At 36.1% G+C, this 19,135-nt stretch overlaps 1 protein-coding gene across 7 annotated transcripts; it reads right to left on the bottom strand.

The window, feature by feature from the left end:
* Positions 1-10,863: 10,863 nt before the first annotated feature.
* Positions 10,864-19,135, bottom strand: LOC110942300 (protein FAR1-RELATED SEQUENCE 5-like). 7 transcript variants are annotated; one of them, XM_022184044.2, is made up of 8 exons: positions 18,772-19,135; positions 18,071-18,217; positions 16,020-16,136; positions 15,914-15,955; positions 13,108-13,942; positions 12,602-12,860; positions 11,827-12,396; positions 10,864-11,707 (listed from the first exon to the last, which is right to left on the bottom strand). In XM_022184044.2, exons 5-8 carry the CDS (start codon positions 13,842-13,844, stop codon positions 10,988-10,990), a joined length of 2,286 nt encoding a protein of 761 aa, XP_022039736.1. In that variant the 5' UTR covers positions 13,845-13,942; positions 15,914-15,955; positions 16,020-16,136; positions 18,071-18,217; positions 18,772-19,135; the 3' UTR covers positions 10,864-10,987. The 7 variants fall into 7 exon arrangements, with proteins under 7 accessions (XP_022039736.1, XP_022039739.1, XP_022039734.1 ...); XM_022184047.2 differs by lacking the exons at positions 18,071-18,217; positions 18,772-19,135 and adding an exon at positions 16,236-16,371 and having other exon boundaries at positions 10,864-11,582; positions 11,661-11,707; XM_022184042.2 differs by lacking the exons at positions 18,071-18,217; positions 18,772-19,135 and adding an exon at positions 16,236-16,371.

Below are 19,135 nucleotides of genomic sequence, written 5' to 3'. Positions count from 1 at the left end.
TGCCAAATTATATTTATGTGTAATGACTAATTACATATATGTAAAAAACTAGTTTACATATGTGTAATTATAAAATTATACTTTAATATGTATATAATCATAAAAATACATACAATAAATGATAAAATTATCCTAAATATAATAATATATAATTAAAAATATTGTTTATTTGGAGTTTTGCAAGTTCTGTAAAAATTTAGGGTTCTGAAATGATCTTCTCCCTATATATATATATATATATATATATATATATATATATATATATATTGGGGATCCTACGGAAAGTGTGTTTTTCTTAGAAAGTCTAGGAAGCGATCTGGGCCATCCAATGGGTGTGTTTAATGGTTGAGATCATCTTGGTGGCATTTTGGTAATATGTGTTTCTTAAAAATAGGATTATTTAATTAATCAGGGGTAGATATGTCATTTAGGTTGTTTTAAATATGGAAATAATTGTCATTCTATAACCACCCCACATTTCTTGCAATTTTTTTTCTCTCTCTCCCTTTCTCTTCCTTCTATCCTTCATGAAGAAACACATCAAGAAAACATATCGTATTAATCTGCTTGTTGTTAAAACACAGCGTCAAGAAATCCTCCAGCATTACCAGCATGGATGGTAAAACACAGCGTATGAACCTGCTTGCTGTTAAAACACAACTGTATGAATCTGAATGCTAAAACACAACTGTATGAATCTGCTTGCTGTTAAAACACAACTGTATGAATCTGAATGCTAAAACACAACTGTATGAATCTGCTTGCTGTTAAAACACAACTGTATGAATCTGCTTGCTGTTAAAACACAACTGTACGAATCTGAATGCTAAAACACAACTGTATGAATCTGCTTGCTGTTAAAACACAACTGTATGAATCTGAATGCTAAAACACAACTGTATGAATCTGCTTGCTGTTAAAACACAACTGTATGAATCTGCTTGCTGTTAAAACACAACTGTATGAATTTGCTTGCTGTTAAAACACAACTGTATGAATCTGAATGCTAAAACACAAGCGCTTGAATCAGCCGTATACACAAAATCTTGCACATTTCAACAGAAAATTCCCTTTAGCAAAGTGAAGACGGCCACTATCTTCAAGTTGTTGTGCCTGAAGCCTTCGTGCCAACTGAGAATCCTCATCTTTACCACCTATTTCATCAAATTCATCACTCTCCTCCTCCTCCTCCCGCCTCAACGTAACCCTCGTATTCTGCAAAAATTCTTCACAAAGTATCTTCCGCTTCTCTGCCACAGTCTCCTTTTCCTCCAATTCAAAATTTTGCTTAATTTTGTGCCGCTTTAGAGTTAGCAGCTTATTATTGTTCAACTTTTTAATATTCATCATCATGAACGAAATCTTATCATTCATGAATCTCAAACCGGGTTTTGTTAATCAGTTGGAAATATCAATAGAATTAAACAACTATCACTATCATTTAAAGTTCTAACAAGTATATAGATCTATTGATGATTTTACAATTTGTATTTTAAAACGGCACACGGCCACTTTTGGAGGACTAAACCAATTTTGATTTTGAAAACAGAATTTTATTTATTTAAAAAATTGGTTGAGGTCATCATCTTCCCAAATAAAAACCCTAAATCAATCCAATCCAAAAATCGCTTAAACGGTTACAGAATTATCTTTGACATGTTAGGGCTTTTGATCAGAATGCTAAGATAAGTAGGATGATATGTTAATTACCTCACGTGCTTTTGGTTTACGCCGGAAAGCTTGCAGCGACGGCGGCTTTAACAACAGAGGGTTCGCCGGAGGTGGTGGTTGGATGGTGAAGACGGTGGTTGTGAAGACGGTAGTGGCGGCGGCATGTGGTGGTGTTGGTGAAGACGATGGTGGTGGTGGTGGTGGCGGCGGCAACATATGGTGGTGAAGACGGTGGTGTGGTAGGTGAAAAGAAAGAGGGGTAGGAGAAGGGAGAGAGACGGTGGTGGTTGTTTGTTATACACACATGTATATATAATTTTTTTTTTGAAATATTTTTTAAAGAATAAATTACAAGTTTGTCCTTTAAATAAGTAAAAAGACTAAATTACCCATGTGTAATAAAATTTAACAGAAAAATTTAATTGGGTTAGGCTCAAAGGACATAACTTGCAACAAAATTCCCGATAAAGGGCAAAACTGTCAAAATTCATTGAAAAGAGCACCGCCGAAAAGTGGTATATAGATAAAGGACAAAACTTGTAAGTTTGTTTAAATTTAATAAGGTAATAATATTAATATATCAGTTAAAAGGAGTTAAAACTATTAGTATCTATCTATGAATAAAGATAGTATGACATATAATGAGTATTTTTGGTAAATTCTAAACTTTAATGGTAATCACAATGGACTTTTTTTAAAAAAAAAAGCATATACATGAATATATCTTTCTATAAAAATTTACAACCATATTTGTTAGGATTTAGACCAACTTGTATTTGTAGGGTCTTTGCATGCGTTTTTATGTAAAATGTTTAAGAATGCAGTTTGTGTGTGTGAGAGAGAGAGAGAGAGAGGGGTGATGGTCATCCATCCTCATGCACGCGATTAGCATTACACATTGATGTTGCATTTTTTGAGATAGTTTTGGTTGTGAGATGGATGGGAGAAAAGAGGCCATCCTCAAATCATGTATGTGATTAGTATTAGTGTTTTACACATCTATATTTTTACAGCTACAAGATAATATTGTGGAGTGATTGGTAATGGCTTGGGAAAGAATCCATGTCACACAATCCTAGTCACAGTTTTGATCCACGAATACAATATTATGCGATACCAAAACAGTTAATAAACTAAAAGCAAAATAAGCCCCAAAATGGCCAAACTAAACGCAAAAGCATAAGGTGTTTTTAATAAGTATAGAGAAATATCTAAAACAACTTTGAGTTATAACTAGTATCTATCTCATCATGTAATGACTGACTCTAGGGTTAAGCAACTAATGATATAAGATGGTGTTTGTAACAAGTATCTAAAACAACTTTCAGTTATAACAAGTATCTATCTCATGTAATGACGCTAGGGTTAAGCATATAGTGTGCTTCAAGATAACACATGCCGCCGACAATGAGAAGACATAAAGAGCTAGCTGAGTAGATGGGATGTCTGGCTAGAAAGTACTCTGCCATATATTTCATACTTACTGCTTCTATGGTTGTGCCATAGCAACAAAGCAGTAAAAACCTGATAGATGTGCTAGCAGTGGGGTTCTCATTAGCCTTCTCGTACGTGTATGACAACCACAGCCAGGCTAAAAAAGAAAGCGCCACTAGCATGTTAGAAATCATCATAATACCCCCATACACCTCCAGGTCGTCATGGCTCCACAAGTACCCAATGGTCAATAGTGTAGTGGCCCATCCAACAAACAAATACGAGCTCCTCTCCTTAAAAATAGCTCGGTGCCTAGGCTCCCCACTAGGCGGACTAACATTGAAATACGCAATTAGCTTTTAGAAATTTTAAGTTAGGATTAATTTCATTTCTACCCTTACAAACTTGAAAATTTCCACATATAACCAACGAAAACTTAAAATAACATATATACGCTTACAAAGTAGTTAAAATATCAAATATACCCAATTTATTAAAAATAATCTAATAAAATCTTACCCCTATTTTTATAACTTCAAGTTTTCATCATATATGCTAATATTTTAAATTCATATTTTTAAATAATACATTTGGCATAAATTAATTAGCCGGCTCGATCGAAGTTTTTATGACCCGAGTTCGAGCTCGAGCCCAGCTCGCTCTGTGGCTCGACTCAGTGAACTCGTATGTATCGATGTACTCGTGGGATCCGACAGGTTGGGGGGTGACACCTTGGCTACTATCTTCTCGAGATATATATATATATAGGGTAGGGATATGGTAAAAAGTGTCCAAAGTGTAAGAAGTGTAAGAAGTGTTTTAAACCATTGGATCTTTGATCTAATGGTTGAGATCAATAGGGTATTAAACTGTAAATTGTGTTTTAATTAGAAGGGGCTTTTGTAAAATTGAAGGGCAATAGTGTCTTTTCCATTCTTTCAAATATGGTAACCGTATCCTACACAACCAAAACCCCCTATCAATCTCCTAAAAACAAGCGACGTTCCCGTCAAAGCAAGAGTTTTATACTTTCCGGATACTTTCGTCAATCAAACTACATTCCAAAGAAGCAGAGAAGAGTTTTATAGGTAAACGGAGAAGGGTTCGTCGTCAAAATCCAGTTGAACGTAAAGGTGTTTTATTTTTCACTAATCAGATGACAATGGTGTTCTATTAACAGGAGAATCAAGGATCAACGAGTGTTATATGGACCCAAAAAAAGGAACTATGAAGCCAGCAGGTTCGAAGAGGAAGCGAGAATTTTCATTGGCGAAACCAGGTTAGTGTTTTATTAGTGATTTGATGTTCGGTAAATGGCATAGTGTTTTATTAGTGTTTTATTAGCTATTTGAAGTGTTTTAGGGTTTACTGGTTAGTACTTTAGGGTTTTATAAAGGATTATTGGGTGTAATATGTTATGTAAATAAGATAATAGTGTAGTATAATCAGTAGACTTCGGTTTGTTTTAAATGTGGACGAATTGTAAATCGGTCTGTTCTTTGGCATCTCTGTTTTTATTACTGCAGGGTTTTTTAAAATTGGGGTTTTAGAAGCATAGTGTCTTATGAAAGAATATAGGGGGTTTTAGTGTGTGTCTTCTCTGTTTTGATTACTGCAGGGTGTTTTAAAATGGGTTTTTTAAAAATGTAGTGGCTTATGAAAGAAGAAAGGGGGTTTGAGAAAAATAGTGTCGTATGAAAGAAATGTAGTGACCTATGATAAAGGGGGTTTTAAATTTGTCTGATTGCATAAAGCACTACAATATTTGCATAAGCCTCCATATTTGTGATGAATACTTTAGTGCATACCTTAGTGCACTTTATATGCATAAAACACTTTATATGCATAAAACACTACAAGTATTGCATAAAACACTTTATTTGCATAAAACACTTTATATGCATAAAACACTTTATATGCATAAAACACTACAAATATTGCATAATACCCCAGAATTCTGTTGTTTGTAGAGTGTTATATGGAAATGGTTGTAGATGGTGACAGTATTGCATAACAAACTAGACTTCTGTAGTTAATGAATACTTTAGTGCATACTTTAGTGCAAAAAGTACACTTTATTTGCATAAAACACTTCTGTTTCTGACACAGTGTTAAACTTAAATGGTGGTTTTGAAATAGAGTATGTTGAGTAGTTTATTGCATATAACACAACTAGTCTTATCATTTCGTATAATTTGAAATTCCTGGTTCGATAACTAATTGTAAAAAGGATTTAATTTTAGTCCGGAGAAGCGGCCGAATACCAAAAATCAAAATGGGAAAGGGATTCCATAACACAATTGGACAAAGCATCCAGTTGAGCGATTCGGATAATGATAACGAAATGCAAAAAGGTATACGTAAAAAAAATTAACTACGCATGTAAAAAACAGTTTGTGTACACTTTACTTTTAATAATTTGTTATGCACTATGACGTTTTGTCGGAATTCTTGCACCAAGTCTCACCAACAAAAAAGTACGACACTTTAATTATATTGAATTTGCTGTTTTAAAGTAATATAATGTGTTCGGTTTGCAGCTACAGCAACACCAGATGCAAACAGCGATGACGACTTCCAAACGCCGCTTCCGGTACCGTTCGCGGAAGGTAAGAATTTGAATAACTGAAATTAAATGTTGGAATCTTTCGTATGATAGGGATCATAATGTAACATCATCTAACATTTTGTATTAGTTCCAACTAAACACCATACTGATGCTGATATAACACACCGTGCCACGGCCGACGACGACGACTTCGTGACGCAACCACCAACGACAGATCAATCAGGTAACTTTGCACACAAAAGTTTAACCACAAAACACTTTTCGTTTCATTGAAAATATAGTCTAACTGACGAGCTGTATATGGGTTACAGCTGCCAATTCACAGGAAGGCCGTGGCAATGTTGACCACCAACAACCATGCGATGGAAAAAGACGTAAGTCAACAGCGACTAGGAGGAAGTCGACGAGACCACCAGCATCATTTGAATCGAAAAAATATGAGCCCTTTACCGGGCCAAAAATTAAACTGAAGACGTCTCCGGATAATCTGGTTATATTGGTTAACAGCTTGAATAAAGTTCAAAAAAACAAGGTCATAGAGATGGGATTCGGTGCATTGCTGAATTTCAACATACATCATGTACCGACGCGGCTAGCATATTGGCTGGCAAGCAACTATGACGACGCTGCAGGGGTGTTGAACTTTGGAGATACCCGTTTACGAATCACATCAAAGTTGGTGAACACAATATTCGGAATACCAAACGGGGGTATAAAGATTGTAGAAAAAGAAAGAGCGAGAGACAGCAATCCGGTTGTGAAAGAATGGAGGGATCAGTTCAATGATAACACTAAGGTGTCGCCAGTCGGGCTGAAGGACATGATGGTTACAGACACTTCAAGTGGCCGGGCATTTGAATTGAACTGGTTGGTGTTATATAATACTATACTTGGAGAGATAAGCGCATGCAACACAGTTAACCAGCGCTTCTTGGGATGCGTGTACCCAAATGAAAAAATATCAAGCTTTGATTGGAGCAGCTACATGATAACCTGCTTGGATCGGACGACGAATGCATGGAACCGGAAGAGGAATGACGCTTTTAGAGGCCCGATCGTGTTGCTAGCGGTATGTGACTCTACTGTATTGTTTATGATATGAAAGTTAAAACACTACGTGCATAAACACCACAAAAAAATTTATGTAACATCGTAAAATTGGTTACATCAGCTACCATTGCATACAAAACCATTAAAGTCTATTAAACCAGTAATACACTATGTTACATTGTATAACACTACAGACACATAGTGTATTAAGAGACTGCATCAGTGTACTATGTAAAACACTACAGTCGAACCGTAGTACTCTATGTTACAGTATATAACACTACAGTCACATATATAGTATTACAAACAGGTCTGTTTTGAATAGAATATTCCATAGCATACATATTAAACAGTACCATCATATTAAGACACTGCATCAGTTGACTTCGTAAAACACTACTGTTGACTTCATATTAAGACACTGCATCAGTTGACTTCACAAAAAGTATAACACTTTTAACAAGCATGCATAACCAGTAAACATGGGTACATAATCCTTATAATTTAATGCTTATATGTGCAGGCTGCATACGCGTACGACCAAATGGATGCTTTGAAGCGTAATAAGAGGGGATGTAAACCGATTGAATTGATAGATGACGGGATGCTTGACGAACTGCTCGGAAAGCTTGATGACATACTTTGGGATTCTCACGTAAAGCATAACACCCCAATGATACCCAAAATTCATGTAGATGCAGAAAAACCGATGAGTGATAAGGTTAAGAAGATACCTGATGATAAAAAATCAGCATCAACCAGCGCTAAAGTAGTTGAAACGGCCGCAGAAAAACGTGCGGATGACAACAAGGATGGTGGCAACGAAGAATACGGACCTTACGAAGAAGGGGACGACGACCATATGGGAATATATAAACATTGCAAAAGTTATCTGTTGTCACAGCCAAGTACACAGGAGCTGCCGTTTGTATGTCAAGTTGGGGCAGACGGCGAGTTTCTGATCCCAATGGTATCACAGTATGGGACGCCGCCCGTCTACTCACAAGAAGAAAAAGATAGTGAAGAGGTACACCACTTGATAACCTTTTTAACGTTTGGTGTAATATCAGGAGTATTTATACTTATATACATCTGACAACGTTTCGCATAACACTTTATAATTTGGTTAGCAGGATATGGCGAGAAATCTGGATGATGCACTTAAGGAATTTGAAGATTGCGTTGAGAAGATAAAAAATGCAATGAGGGAAGCTTTACGTTTGCACCCCAACAGTGAACAAATATTGAGTAGGAAAACGTCATGGATTGCGAGTGTCCGCAAACATCTAAAGGACATTGCGGATACTGAGGAAGGCGATGAAGTGTCAGAAAAAACCCCCACAGCTGTCAAAAACACTGGACTGTTGACACAAGGTAATCAATCTCCTTTCTCGCCCATGACTTCATCAGTTTGCGCAGAAATAGATGAACTGATATCTGCAATACAATCCGTACGACACCCAGGCACACAATCGAAAGCTGAGGGGATCGAACCAGTAAACTTGCAAAGTGAACTGGACAACGTCGCAACAACTTCAAGTATTCCAGCCACTGAACAGGAAGGAAATGCCTTACTGCAGTATAAACTCCAAAGGCCAAAAAGAAACACCAATCTTCCAGATGTTTTCAGGTCACCGTACGTGCAGCGTGTGGTTTCGTTAACAGATAAACGAGAACAATTGGAATCTGCATTGGCTAGCTGTATACTCAGTGCAACGGCAAACAAATGGTAGGCATCGAAAACAACAAAAAAATTAAATAATTGAACAAGTTAATGATTGAGTTTCATTTATCACGTAGGGATGTTATATTCGATTGCCCAGCAGGTGTCTCGATTTTGAGAAGCTCGTTTGAGACGATGTACCCGTCATTATGCTTGGATGCAGATATTATATCAGCTTGGGCCGCAGTCCTTAACCACGAGGAGCGGTTAAGGGCACCTGGTACCCCCGCGAGGCTGTTTTGCAATGCCGGAATGTTGGTAAGATACTTTTCACACCTTATAGAACACTACTTCATAATGTAGACCAGTTGATAAAGTAGACAAACTTATAACACCCCAATACTAAACATACATTAAAAAAGATACTTATAACACTATATGCTGCAAAGTAGCTTATAAAACGGCTTATAACACTACAGCCCCCAGCTTATATTATGCCTTTATACATATAAAACAGCTTATAACACTACACCGCCCAGCTTATAACCCAGATTTTTGAATATCGTCGAAATAACAAACGGACAAAGTTGCTTATATAAACTAAAATCTGTTATTTGTTATGAAACAGGTGGCAGGCGATTTTGAAGAGACCGATAAAACCAGAAGCTTGATGTTCAGTAGCCGGATGGAAACAATACTAGGCCAAGCAGATAACATGGACATCAGAAACTTCCAAATGGTATTCGTGCCGGTGCTGTATAATACACACTATATTATAGTGTTCTTCAATCTCGCACAATCACAAATATTGGTGATCGACAATATCGAGGGTGATGTCCCTATCAACATACGATACAACGGCTACGTAGAAAAAGTTGTAAGAACACTACCATTAAAAAATATTAGTTGACATACAATAAGTATAAGTTTTAAAAAACCCCATTTGACGTCATAAAATTCACAGGTCAATGCATTCTGCTCGTATGTCAAAAACCACTCTCCTGCAATTGCTAAAAAACTGCGATCAACATCACCAGTTAGTCTGAAGTTCCCGTGGCAAACCATGTATAACGGAACAGATTGTGGAATATTCGTCATGCGTCATATGGAGACTTTTAAAGGTGTTATTGTAATTATAGTTTTATTATTAAAGTTGACACTGGCATGTACCCTAAATTGGTTTGCATTTCTGTTCACTAGGGACAAGTGTGCGCGAATGGAACTGCGGGCTATCGCCAGAGCGAGACATCACGGGGGAGGTGTTGAAAGACCAATTGATAGAACTATGTGACTTGCGAATAAAGTACTTATCAAAAATCTTGTTAAGTGACATAAACTCAATGCGGTCTAAAATGGAGCAAGAAGTACATGAGTATGCAAATAAGAGTCAAGATGAAAGACTGGAAAATTCTAGGACTGCAAAGGAAAGGATCGAGCTACGATTGAAATAAGAATAGCACATAGTTCTGAAATGTTCTGATACACGTTATAATTAGACTGGTTTCATTTTGTCTGGTACAAACACTTTATTTTAGATATTAGCCTGGTAGCATGGTTCTGAAATGTTTTGATAAACGTTATAATTACACTGCTTCATTTTGTCTGGTACAAACACTTTTGCAAAAGTGATGGTAGTGGTCTGTTTCGTTAATATAACACTATATTTCATTACAAAACACTGCATTTATAAGTAACTGATGGACTTTAAACTAACTGTATATGACAATAACAACATACTGCAGGTCCCTAATACTGCATTTAACACTATAATTATAGATAAAACACTATAGGTAAAGATCAGTCTTTAAACTAAATATAGAACCTGTAATAAAACACTACAAATCAATTATAAAACACTATATGTCATTACAAAACACTGCATTTATAAGTAACTGACTGACTTTAAGCTAACTGTATGTGACAATAACAACGTACTGCAGGTCCCTAATACTGCATTTAACACTATAATTATAGATAAAACACTATAGGTAAATGTCAGTCTTTAAACTAAATATATAACCTATAATAAAACACTACAAATCAATTATAAAACACTATATGTCATCACAAAAACACTGCATTACATAATTTGAGAGCAATTAAGTGTTTGATTCAGATGATTATTGTTGTCATAGTTTAAACTATGATAAAACACTGCATCTAAATATAAAAAACACTATATTATAAACCAAGGAATTCATGTATGTTAATTAAAAAAAATTACAATTTCTATTCATGTTGACAAACAAACAAATTCAAAAAACATAAAACACTATAATTATAGTTAAAACACTATATGGTAAAACACAGACCTTAAACTAACTGTGTATGACAATAACACCATACCGCAGGTCACTGTTACTGCATTAAACACTATACTTATAGATAAAACACTATAAGTACATGTCAGACTTTACAATAAATTTAGAACCTGTAATATAACACTACAACTTAGTTATAAAACACTATATTTATAAAATATGATAAACGACCTGGTCATTAAGTAATAAAAACGTCAAACACAAGGAATCCAACAAAAAAATTAAACGTCATTAAAAAAATAGAAAAAAAACTCAAAGTTTGCATAATTTATTGATCAACTACTCTTGCTCTTCATCGTCTAGGTCCTCATCATCGTCTTCTTCACCAGCCACATCTTCTATCTCCTCTTCGTCGTCTCCTTCAAGATCCGCTTCATCACTTTCTGAGGAGTCGTCGGCATTTTCCCTTGCCGGGTACGTGCAGGTACGTCTATTATGGCCCATACGTTTGCAATTGCCACACTCGCGACCCTTTTTTTTCTTCGCAGATTGAATAATGGCAATTTCACGATTACTCTTCATTCTGGAAGGTTTGCCCATACCTTTAAATCTAACGGTTTTCGGCATACGAACAGTTACAGGTGTTTCTTGCATGTATCCAGTTATTTCAGCAAACCTATCGCGACGACTCCTAGGGGGAGCGTTCACGACTGCCTGATCAGCGGTCGATTGATACTGGGCAACATGGTCCCTAAAAGCGCACAACGCATCAAAGTTATAAACCAACCTGTTGATAAGAGACTCGGCTGACCTTGTTATCTCCCTTACAACACCATTAACTTGCTGGTACCGATCATCACTTTCACTAATCCCCAAAATTGCTCCCGGCGCACTGTTAGGAACAGCTTCCCTTGTCCAACGTCGCATTATGTACCTTTCAGGGAACTGCCTGATATCAAGAAGCCGCAAAACGCAAAAAATATGCGCACACAGAAGCCCAAATTGTTCATACCTATTGCATGAGCAACTAACGGTCATGTCTAGCTGCCGCATCATAACCTAATACATACAGACAAAAAAAAATGAGAACAATAATATATACTAAATCAAAACTATAAGATAAAACACCATGCACAAAGAAAAATTATAAACAAACAATTGTTACATCCTATAGTTACCTGAAAAAATGTAGTACACGCTTGAGAAAAGTCCTTCACAGAGAAGTTCACAAAGTTATCCTCTCTATCCTCCCATTTTCCAACAGCACACTTGTGAATGGCTGTCTGAATTTCAAGTTGCGCATCAAAGAAAATTGTCCGTGTGTATATGTTTGCCGCCTGTTGCTCTAAGACAAACTCTTTTGCAAGTATTTGGGGGTTCGTGTGCCTAGTATCGTGATCATTCTTCCTGTGCTCGTGTCTTTGGGCTTCGATTGCAGAATCAAAATGGCCCAAGAATTCAACAAGGGTACAATTCGGGTTGCAAAACTGCCCAAAGAAGTGGTTCTCACTCTCCGAACGTGATGAGGTACGCATCAGCCCAGACATGTGTTGATCGCGATAATATGCAGGGATCCATGTATCCCTAATCTGATACATTGACTGTAACCATTCATGATTCAGCAAATCAAAATCAGCCAATATAACACCCCATTTATTTTCAAACTGTTCTGGCAGTAAGGCATCGGTCCAAACAATATCACACAACCTCCTCTTAAAATCAGTGCTATTGCATAGGTTGGCGCCAACCTAAAAAACAACGATTCAACAATGAAAAAAATTAAATAAAAAAAAATACATGATAAAAGCAGATAAAACATTATATAAAAGTAAAACGACGTCAATAAACAAAAACAGACATATTCATATATAAAAAGGTACAAAAAAAAAACAAAAAAACCAATTCCATTAAAATAAATAACGTCGTAAAACATAATTTTGGTATTTAATAAACCTTGGTAGTGAGTTTCTCCATTATATGCCACATGCAAAGCCTGTGCCTACTTTCAGGCCAAGTATCTTGAATAGCTTTCCTCATCGCGGGGTCTTGATCAGTTACAATCACAGGTGGTGCGCGCCCAAACGCCTGCCGAAATGCGTTGAGCAACCAGCTATATGTTTCGGCAGTTTCATCCTCTATAATAGCAGCACCCAAGGTAACATTACGATAGTGATTGTCAACGCCGGTAAAAGGTACGAACATCATATTGTACCTACAAAAAAAAAAACGGGAGTGATCACTGATTTGATATTGTAAAATCCATACAATATTAAAAACATGAAACAACATACATTTTTAAGTATTTTGCAAAATTAAAACACTATTAGTATGATATAAAAGTTACAAGTCTTTTCGTGCATATACCAAAACAATATAAAGACATTATCATGCTGATAAAACACTATGATATGTATCTATTATGGATGTAATGTATCTAGAAACAAAGGAAGGATACGAACTTGTTACGACGATAAGTAGCATCGAACGACACAACATCCCCAAAAATATTAAAATTTCTCTTTGTATCACCATCGGCCCAGAACAACGCACGTAAAACGCCCTCGGCAGTTGTAAGGTATTCCATAGAGAAATTGGGCATAAATTCTTTCTTCCTTCTTAGGCGTTTGATAACCATGTCAGCATCGTACTCAGCTATATACCTATTTAAGTCTCTCTTAAAGTTCTTGAAGTCAACTTTAGTTGCGCCTACCTTATCGAAACGTCCATAAAGAGTCCTCATAATGTTAAACGCTCTAACTTGACCAACGTTTATGGCACTCAAAGCATTCACGGCTTCTTCCTGTACGTAATTCATAGATCTGTTTTCAGGAAGCAAGTACCTGTCATCTTCGGCAACAAATGAGTGATTATGCGACTCCTCGAAGTAATAAACCACGTAAAGATTATCCGGTTTCATTAACTTAACCCGAATGCACGCTTCACATCCGGTCCTTATAGAAGGAACCCTGCGAGTAATCTTAGACTTCGAGTTAACATTAGAACTACCAGCTTCCTGGGTCGAGTCAATCGCCTTTAAGGGTTTAGTACCCTCCTTTGAGCATACGAACCATTTATTATGTATTAAACCCTTTCGAGGCTCGTATTGAGTACCCTTCCTAGCTGTGAAACCTCCCGCCTTAGCATATCTTTGGTAAAAAAGATACGCATTTTCCAGCGAATCAAACGTCATATGCATCTGAGGTTTAATCAAATCATCAACATCTGGAATAAATGTCCTCCTTCCAGAATTTGGGGACACCTGAACATTACCAACGGGCTGGTATGTAGGAATATCTACAACGAAAAAACGACAAATCAGTCTTTTATAAATACATTGATAATAAACACTATATCAAGAAATAACCCTATCTGTATGGAATAAAACAGTATTTGTGACGGGAAAAACACTATGAAAATAAATTAATATTCCTGTATATAATATAACACTACACATTGTGGATAAAACACTATGCATCTGATAAAAAAAAAAAACTTTCTCAATGATAAAACACTAGAACGGGACTAGAACATACAACTAAATGTATAAAACACTATGAATGGGGATTCAGATGTGTGAATAGAATCTAACACTGTTGTTCTTACATATGACACTATAACACACTACAACAAAAATTACTAAAACAGAGGTAAGCAATTCAATGTATAAAACACTATGAAAAGGGAAATATGATGTGTGAACAGAATATTGATCATGCATATAACACTACCCATCTAAAAACTATAAAACATAAAATTGATCTTGCATATATCTCTAGACTATAAAACACTACAGATCATGCATATAACACTACAAAACTAAATCAAGAAAAAAACTTTAAAATAATAATCCGCCTAAACAACTAAATGTATAAAACACTACGTACACACAAAATCAAACAAAGAGTAAATGTCCTGTAAAAACGACATACTAAACAACAAAACGAGGAACAAAAACTACTAATTATCGGAACATGCTAACTAATATACAGATTAACCTGCATCGCCGGACTCCATTGAAATTGATATAAAACACCAAAATCGAAAAAAGGCGCAGACGTTAAACAACTGGAATGGGGATATCGATTTGATAATCGTTTATGTATTTATAATTAACGATGATTGAAAGATACGTAGAACACAATCGTATTGTATCTTGCAGTAAATTACAAAATTCGTTCAAATCCCTAAACAATCTCATTGACGGTTATTCTTGGATCAGATATCCTGAAATTGAATTAAATGACAAAAAATGTGCAATTACAAATCTACCCTTTTGAATTAATTAAAAGTATGGACACTTGTCATTCCAGAAATATTTCTTACACTTCTTACAAATTATGCCCTTTGTACAGGATCCCAAACCTATATATATATATATATATATATATATTAGAAATGTGTGTTAATTTTTTTGGATTTTATAATTTTTTGTAAAAAAACTAATAAAAAGTTAAAAAGAAAATTAACAAGGCCGGCTCGGAGTTTTTACGAGCCAAGTCCGAGCGTCGAGCTCAGCTTGGCTCGCTCGATTACAGCCCTATTTGACTCTTGCTTTAAACTTGCTCTGGGTTGTTTTTTTACTCATCTGTTTGGCAGCCTTGTACCTCTTGTCACTTTGCCACCGACTTACCATCAAAACAAACCCGAAACTACCCGAACATGCCGTCCCCGTATGGCATCTTTTATGAAGGCCACCATCTCCATTATTCGGTATAATATGACCACGGTTTGCAAAACCGAAACACCTCTCATGCAACTGCCATACATCCTGATTCTCCGTTGCTACTTCATTCAATGAAGTTCTTCACCTACCTGCTTGCCTTCAGTTTAATTCTCCTGCCTGCTTGCTTGAATTTTTTTTCACAACTCCAAGAAAGAGATTTGAGATGCATGCTTGCTTACTTATCCAGCCTTCAGCGATCACGCAGATCGTCTTCTACCTTGTCTCCGCCCGGCACACTCGGACCCACTTTTATTTCAGCATAACACTTACATTTATTAGATTGTTTTTAAAGGTCATATATGAGATTTCAGAGTTATGAAAAAATAAGGGTAAAACTATCATTTATTAGATTGTTTTTATTGAATTGGGTATATATGATATTTCAATTACTTTGTATAGGTATATATGCTATTTATAATTTTGCATGGGTGGGTGGGTGTTTGTGTGTGTGTATATATATATATATATATATATATACCCTACAAGTTTGTAGGGTATATATGAATTGGCCCTTTAATTAAAAAAACTAGTTTATTATGTACCTGGGCATTTGAATTACCACTTGGTTAACAGGACTAGGAGGCCTGGAATAGAAAAGAATTGTTAGTTTTTAACATATATTATACATTAAACAAAGTGTTAACTTACCCGGGAAATTGTAGGACGATTTGATTTTCTTGGGTAGCGAGAATAAAAACTTGAGCTTGTGGTGGTCGGATTTCCGCTAGCGCTACAACCCGAGGACGAGAAGGTGCAGCCATGCTCCTGTAGTCAAAATCAACTAGAAACATTAAAAAACGTATGCAGTCACTAGGCCAGATATGATGTATGCAGTCAGTTTAATCTCAAGATTCAAGACAGTACCGAAAGAAGACCACCTGCGTGACGCTAAAAGTATATTACGGTATCTCAAGGGAGCATATAGATTAGGGCTGAGGTATGAAAAATAGGTTGAAACGGAGCTCTGTGTGTGTACACTGATAGTGATTATGCATGCAACATAGAGGATCGGAGGTGTACTTCTGGCATGTGAAAAACTTTGTGTGAATGCTAAACCGGATTGCAATTATCTTGATCGTAACTGTTTGTCTCCTTGTTCAGGTGCTAGTGATTGGGCATCATCATACATATAATCTGGTGTCCTTCTCTGTTGTTATGTTGATGTTTTCATTGGCGACGGGAGCGTATCTCATGCGAGTCTATTTAAAAGTACTAGAAGATCCGTTAGATACTGTTTCATTAGATTCGCGACACTCCTTTTTTTATGATTTCGGGGTTATGTCCTGCATTTTAGCTGTAATAGCCAACTTCTTCCCTGCAGAGACAGTCAAGCTGAGCAGGAACTTGACTTTTGCCGGAGGTTTTATCATACTATTTGCCTGTACGTTGGTGATTATGCATGCAACATAGAGGATCAGAGGTGTACTTCTGGCATGTGAAAAACTTTGTGTGAATGCTAAACCGGATTGCAATTATCTTGATCGTAACTGTTTGTCTCCTTGTTCAGGTGCTAGTGATTGGGCATCATCATACATATAATCTGGTGTCCTTCTCTGTTGTTATGTTGATGTTTTCATTGGCGACGGGAGCGTATCTCATGCGAGTCTATTTAAAAGTACTAGAAGATCCGTTAGATACTGTTTCATTAGATTCGCGACACTCCTTTTTTTGTGATTTCGGGGTTATGTCCTGCATTTTAGCTGTAATAGCCAACTTCTTCCCTGCAGAGACAGTCAAACTGAGCAGGAACTTGACTTTTGCCGGAGGTTTTATCATACTATTTGCTTGTACGTTGGTAAACAGATTTAAGGCGTGTGTAGCAGCTATCATTGGGAAAAGAGCAGCTGGTGCTACAACTGCTCCTGTCAACACCACCTAATGTGCAGTAGCTCCAAGGTTCATTCTATACAAACCCTTTTAGATCTTTGAATGCATTAAGAAATTGGAACTGCATAAAGATATGTATAGGAGTTGTGATTTTTAGCTAGATTCAAATCTAGCTACAATGTTTTTTTTTGTTGTGGTCTTTTTGTGTCTCAATCCTTTAATTTTCAGTATTGGTTTCTAAAAACTTTGTTAAATCAGTCTCCATGTTAAACGTCTCGCAAATCTCTTTAGTGGTCTTTCCGTCTATCATGCATACACATAGTCAAGTCGCTGATGTGTTTACCAAAAGCTTTCCAATTCAAAAGTTGGAGAAATTTTGCAAAAGTATGAACATGAAGATAACAAGTGTTGAGAGGGAGTATTGAATGTACAACACTTGATATTGATTGAAGATTGGATGGATTCAAATGCCTAAAGATCAGGAGATGGATAAATATAAAGTTTGAGTTATAAACTCAAATGAAGGTTGGTAAAAAGAAAAAATAAACATGTTAGAACAATCGTGCTTACCTACAAATACGATTATATTTTAAATTGTTATGAACTTTTAGTTGTATATATATATTTTTCTACACAAACTCAATGGTTTTAAGTTAACCCGAAAAATGCATATACAATAGTGGGGATTCAATTGGCACCATTAACAAAATAAACGAAAATTGGTTCCTCTAACTCATTTTAACCTTTGTGTAATTTATGAGGATTTTTTTTACAACAATAAGGCCTCATATTCTTTATTTGGTTTTCAACAACTATCAAAACTTATAAATGTAAAACCATATACACACAAGTATAACTCAATTTTCGGTTACCTCGTTGCAAAGCCGAACATATCTGAAAATGAGATGGTGCCGACAGTTTTGTCGCGACTAGTAGATGGCAACGAAGGGTTTCGAGGTGCAAGATGATCGGCTTTTATAGACAAGAAGCATGACGACATGCATGTAATGTCGTTTTCACTGAATCAGGTGAAAGAGAGGACAAGTTTAAAAGAGACGAGATTTGGTCAAAAGAGATCACATACCATTCACATGATTCCTTCACTTTATAGCTTATTCCATTTTATTATTATTTATTTGTCTTTTTCTTTCTAATATAACTATTATATTATTTTAACTTACAAAAATTTATCAACAGTTTATAATTGATAGTTATTAAAAAGGATTTTTACATATTTCCCCTTATTAAGACTCCTTATTATATATATTTACCAAATTCTTAAAATCAATTACATATTTCCCCTTTTTGATAAGAAATTACCCATTTACCTTTTTTTAATCTCTTTCTTAAATTTAATCTTGTTGATATAAAGAGTCAACTTACTTGCTTTTCCCTTCACCTTGAAAGATCAAATAAGAAATAAAGTTTCTTGATTTTTGAATTTAGCTGTTTGCTTAGGCTAGAGGGTATGGGGTTCGTCCCCACCCCCGTCAAGGAACGGCGACGCCGGCACACCATCCCCCCCCCGGACGCCGGCACACCATCCCCCCCCCCCCCCCGGTCCTGTCCTTACCGGCGAGTTGTTGACGTTGGCGACGATCCAATTTTGGTGGGCCCCTCCTTCAAATGTGACCGTTAAAATAAAAAAAAATTAAATTCCATTTCTTACCCATCAATTTTTATAATCCAATTGTTGTCTGTGTTAGGGAATCGAGAGATGGAGTGTGAGTGTTTCAGAAGAAGTTTATGTGTTTGAGTTGTGAAGGATTTGAGGGTTTTCAAGAAAAAGGAGTGAAGGAAATGAAATTCTGATGTTTGATTTTTGTAGGAATGTTCTGTGTGTTTTGAGAAATGAAAGGAGTGTTTGGATGATATGAAAACTCACAAGAGAATTTGGGGAAATGTATGGGAAAACGGCTGATCAAGAATGATGTCTA

This window comes from Helianthus annuus, chromosome 5 (genome assembly GCF_002127325.2).
Source record: "Helianthus annuus cultivar XRQ/B chromosome 5, HanXRQr2.0-SUNRISE, whole genome shotgun sequence".
Lineage (NCBI taxonomy): Eukaryota > Viridiplantae > Streptophyta > Magnoliopsida > Asterales > Asteraceae > Helianthus > Helianthus annuus.
This window is presented reverse-complemented; position numbering and strand designations above follow the sequence as displayed.

Excerpts from the sequence above, each read along its gene's own strand:
- LOC110942300 (XM_022184044.2), bottom strand. The coding sequence starts at position 13,844 with ATGCATATGACGTTTGATTCGCTGGAAAATGCGTATCTTTTTTACCAA. Across the intron at positions 12,397-12,601 it reads TGGAGAAACTCACTACCAAG|GTTGGCGCCAACCTATGCAA; the intron begins GTTTATTAAATA and ends GTTGTTTTTTAG. Across the intron at positions 11,708-11,826 it reads CGTGTACTACATTTTTTCAG|GTTATGATGCGGCAGCTAGA; the intron begins GTAACTATAGGA and ends TGTATGTATTAG.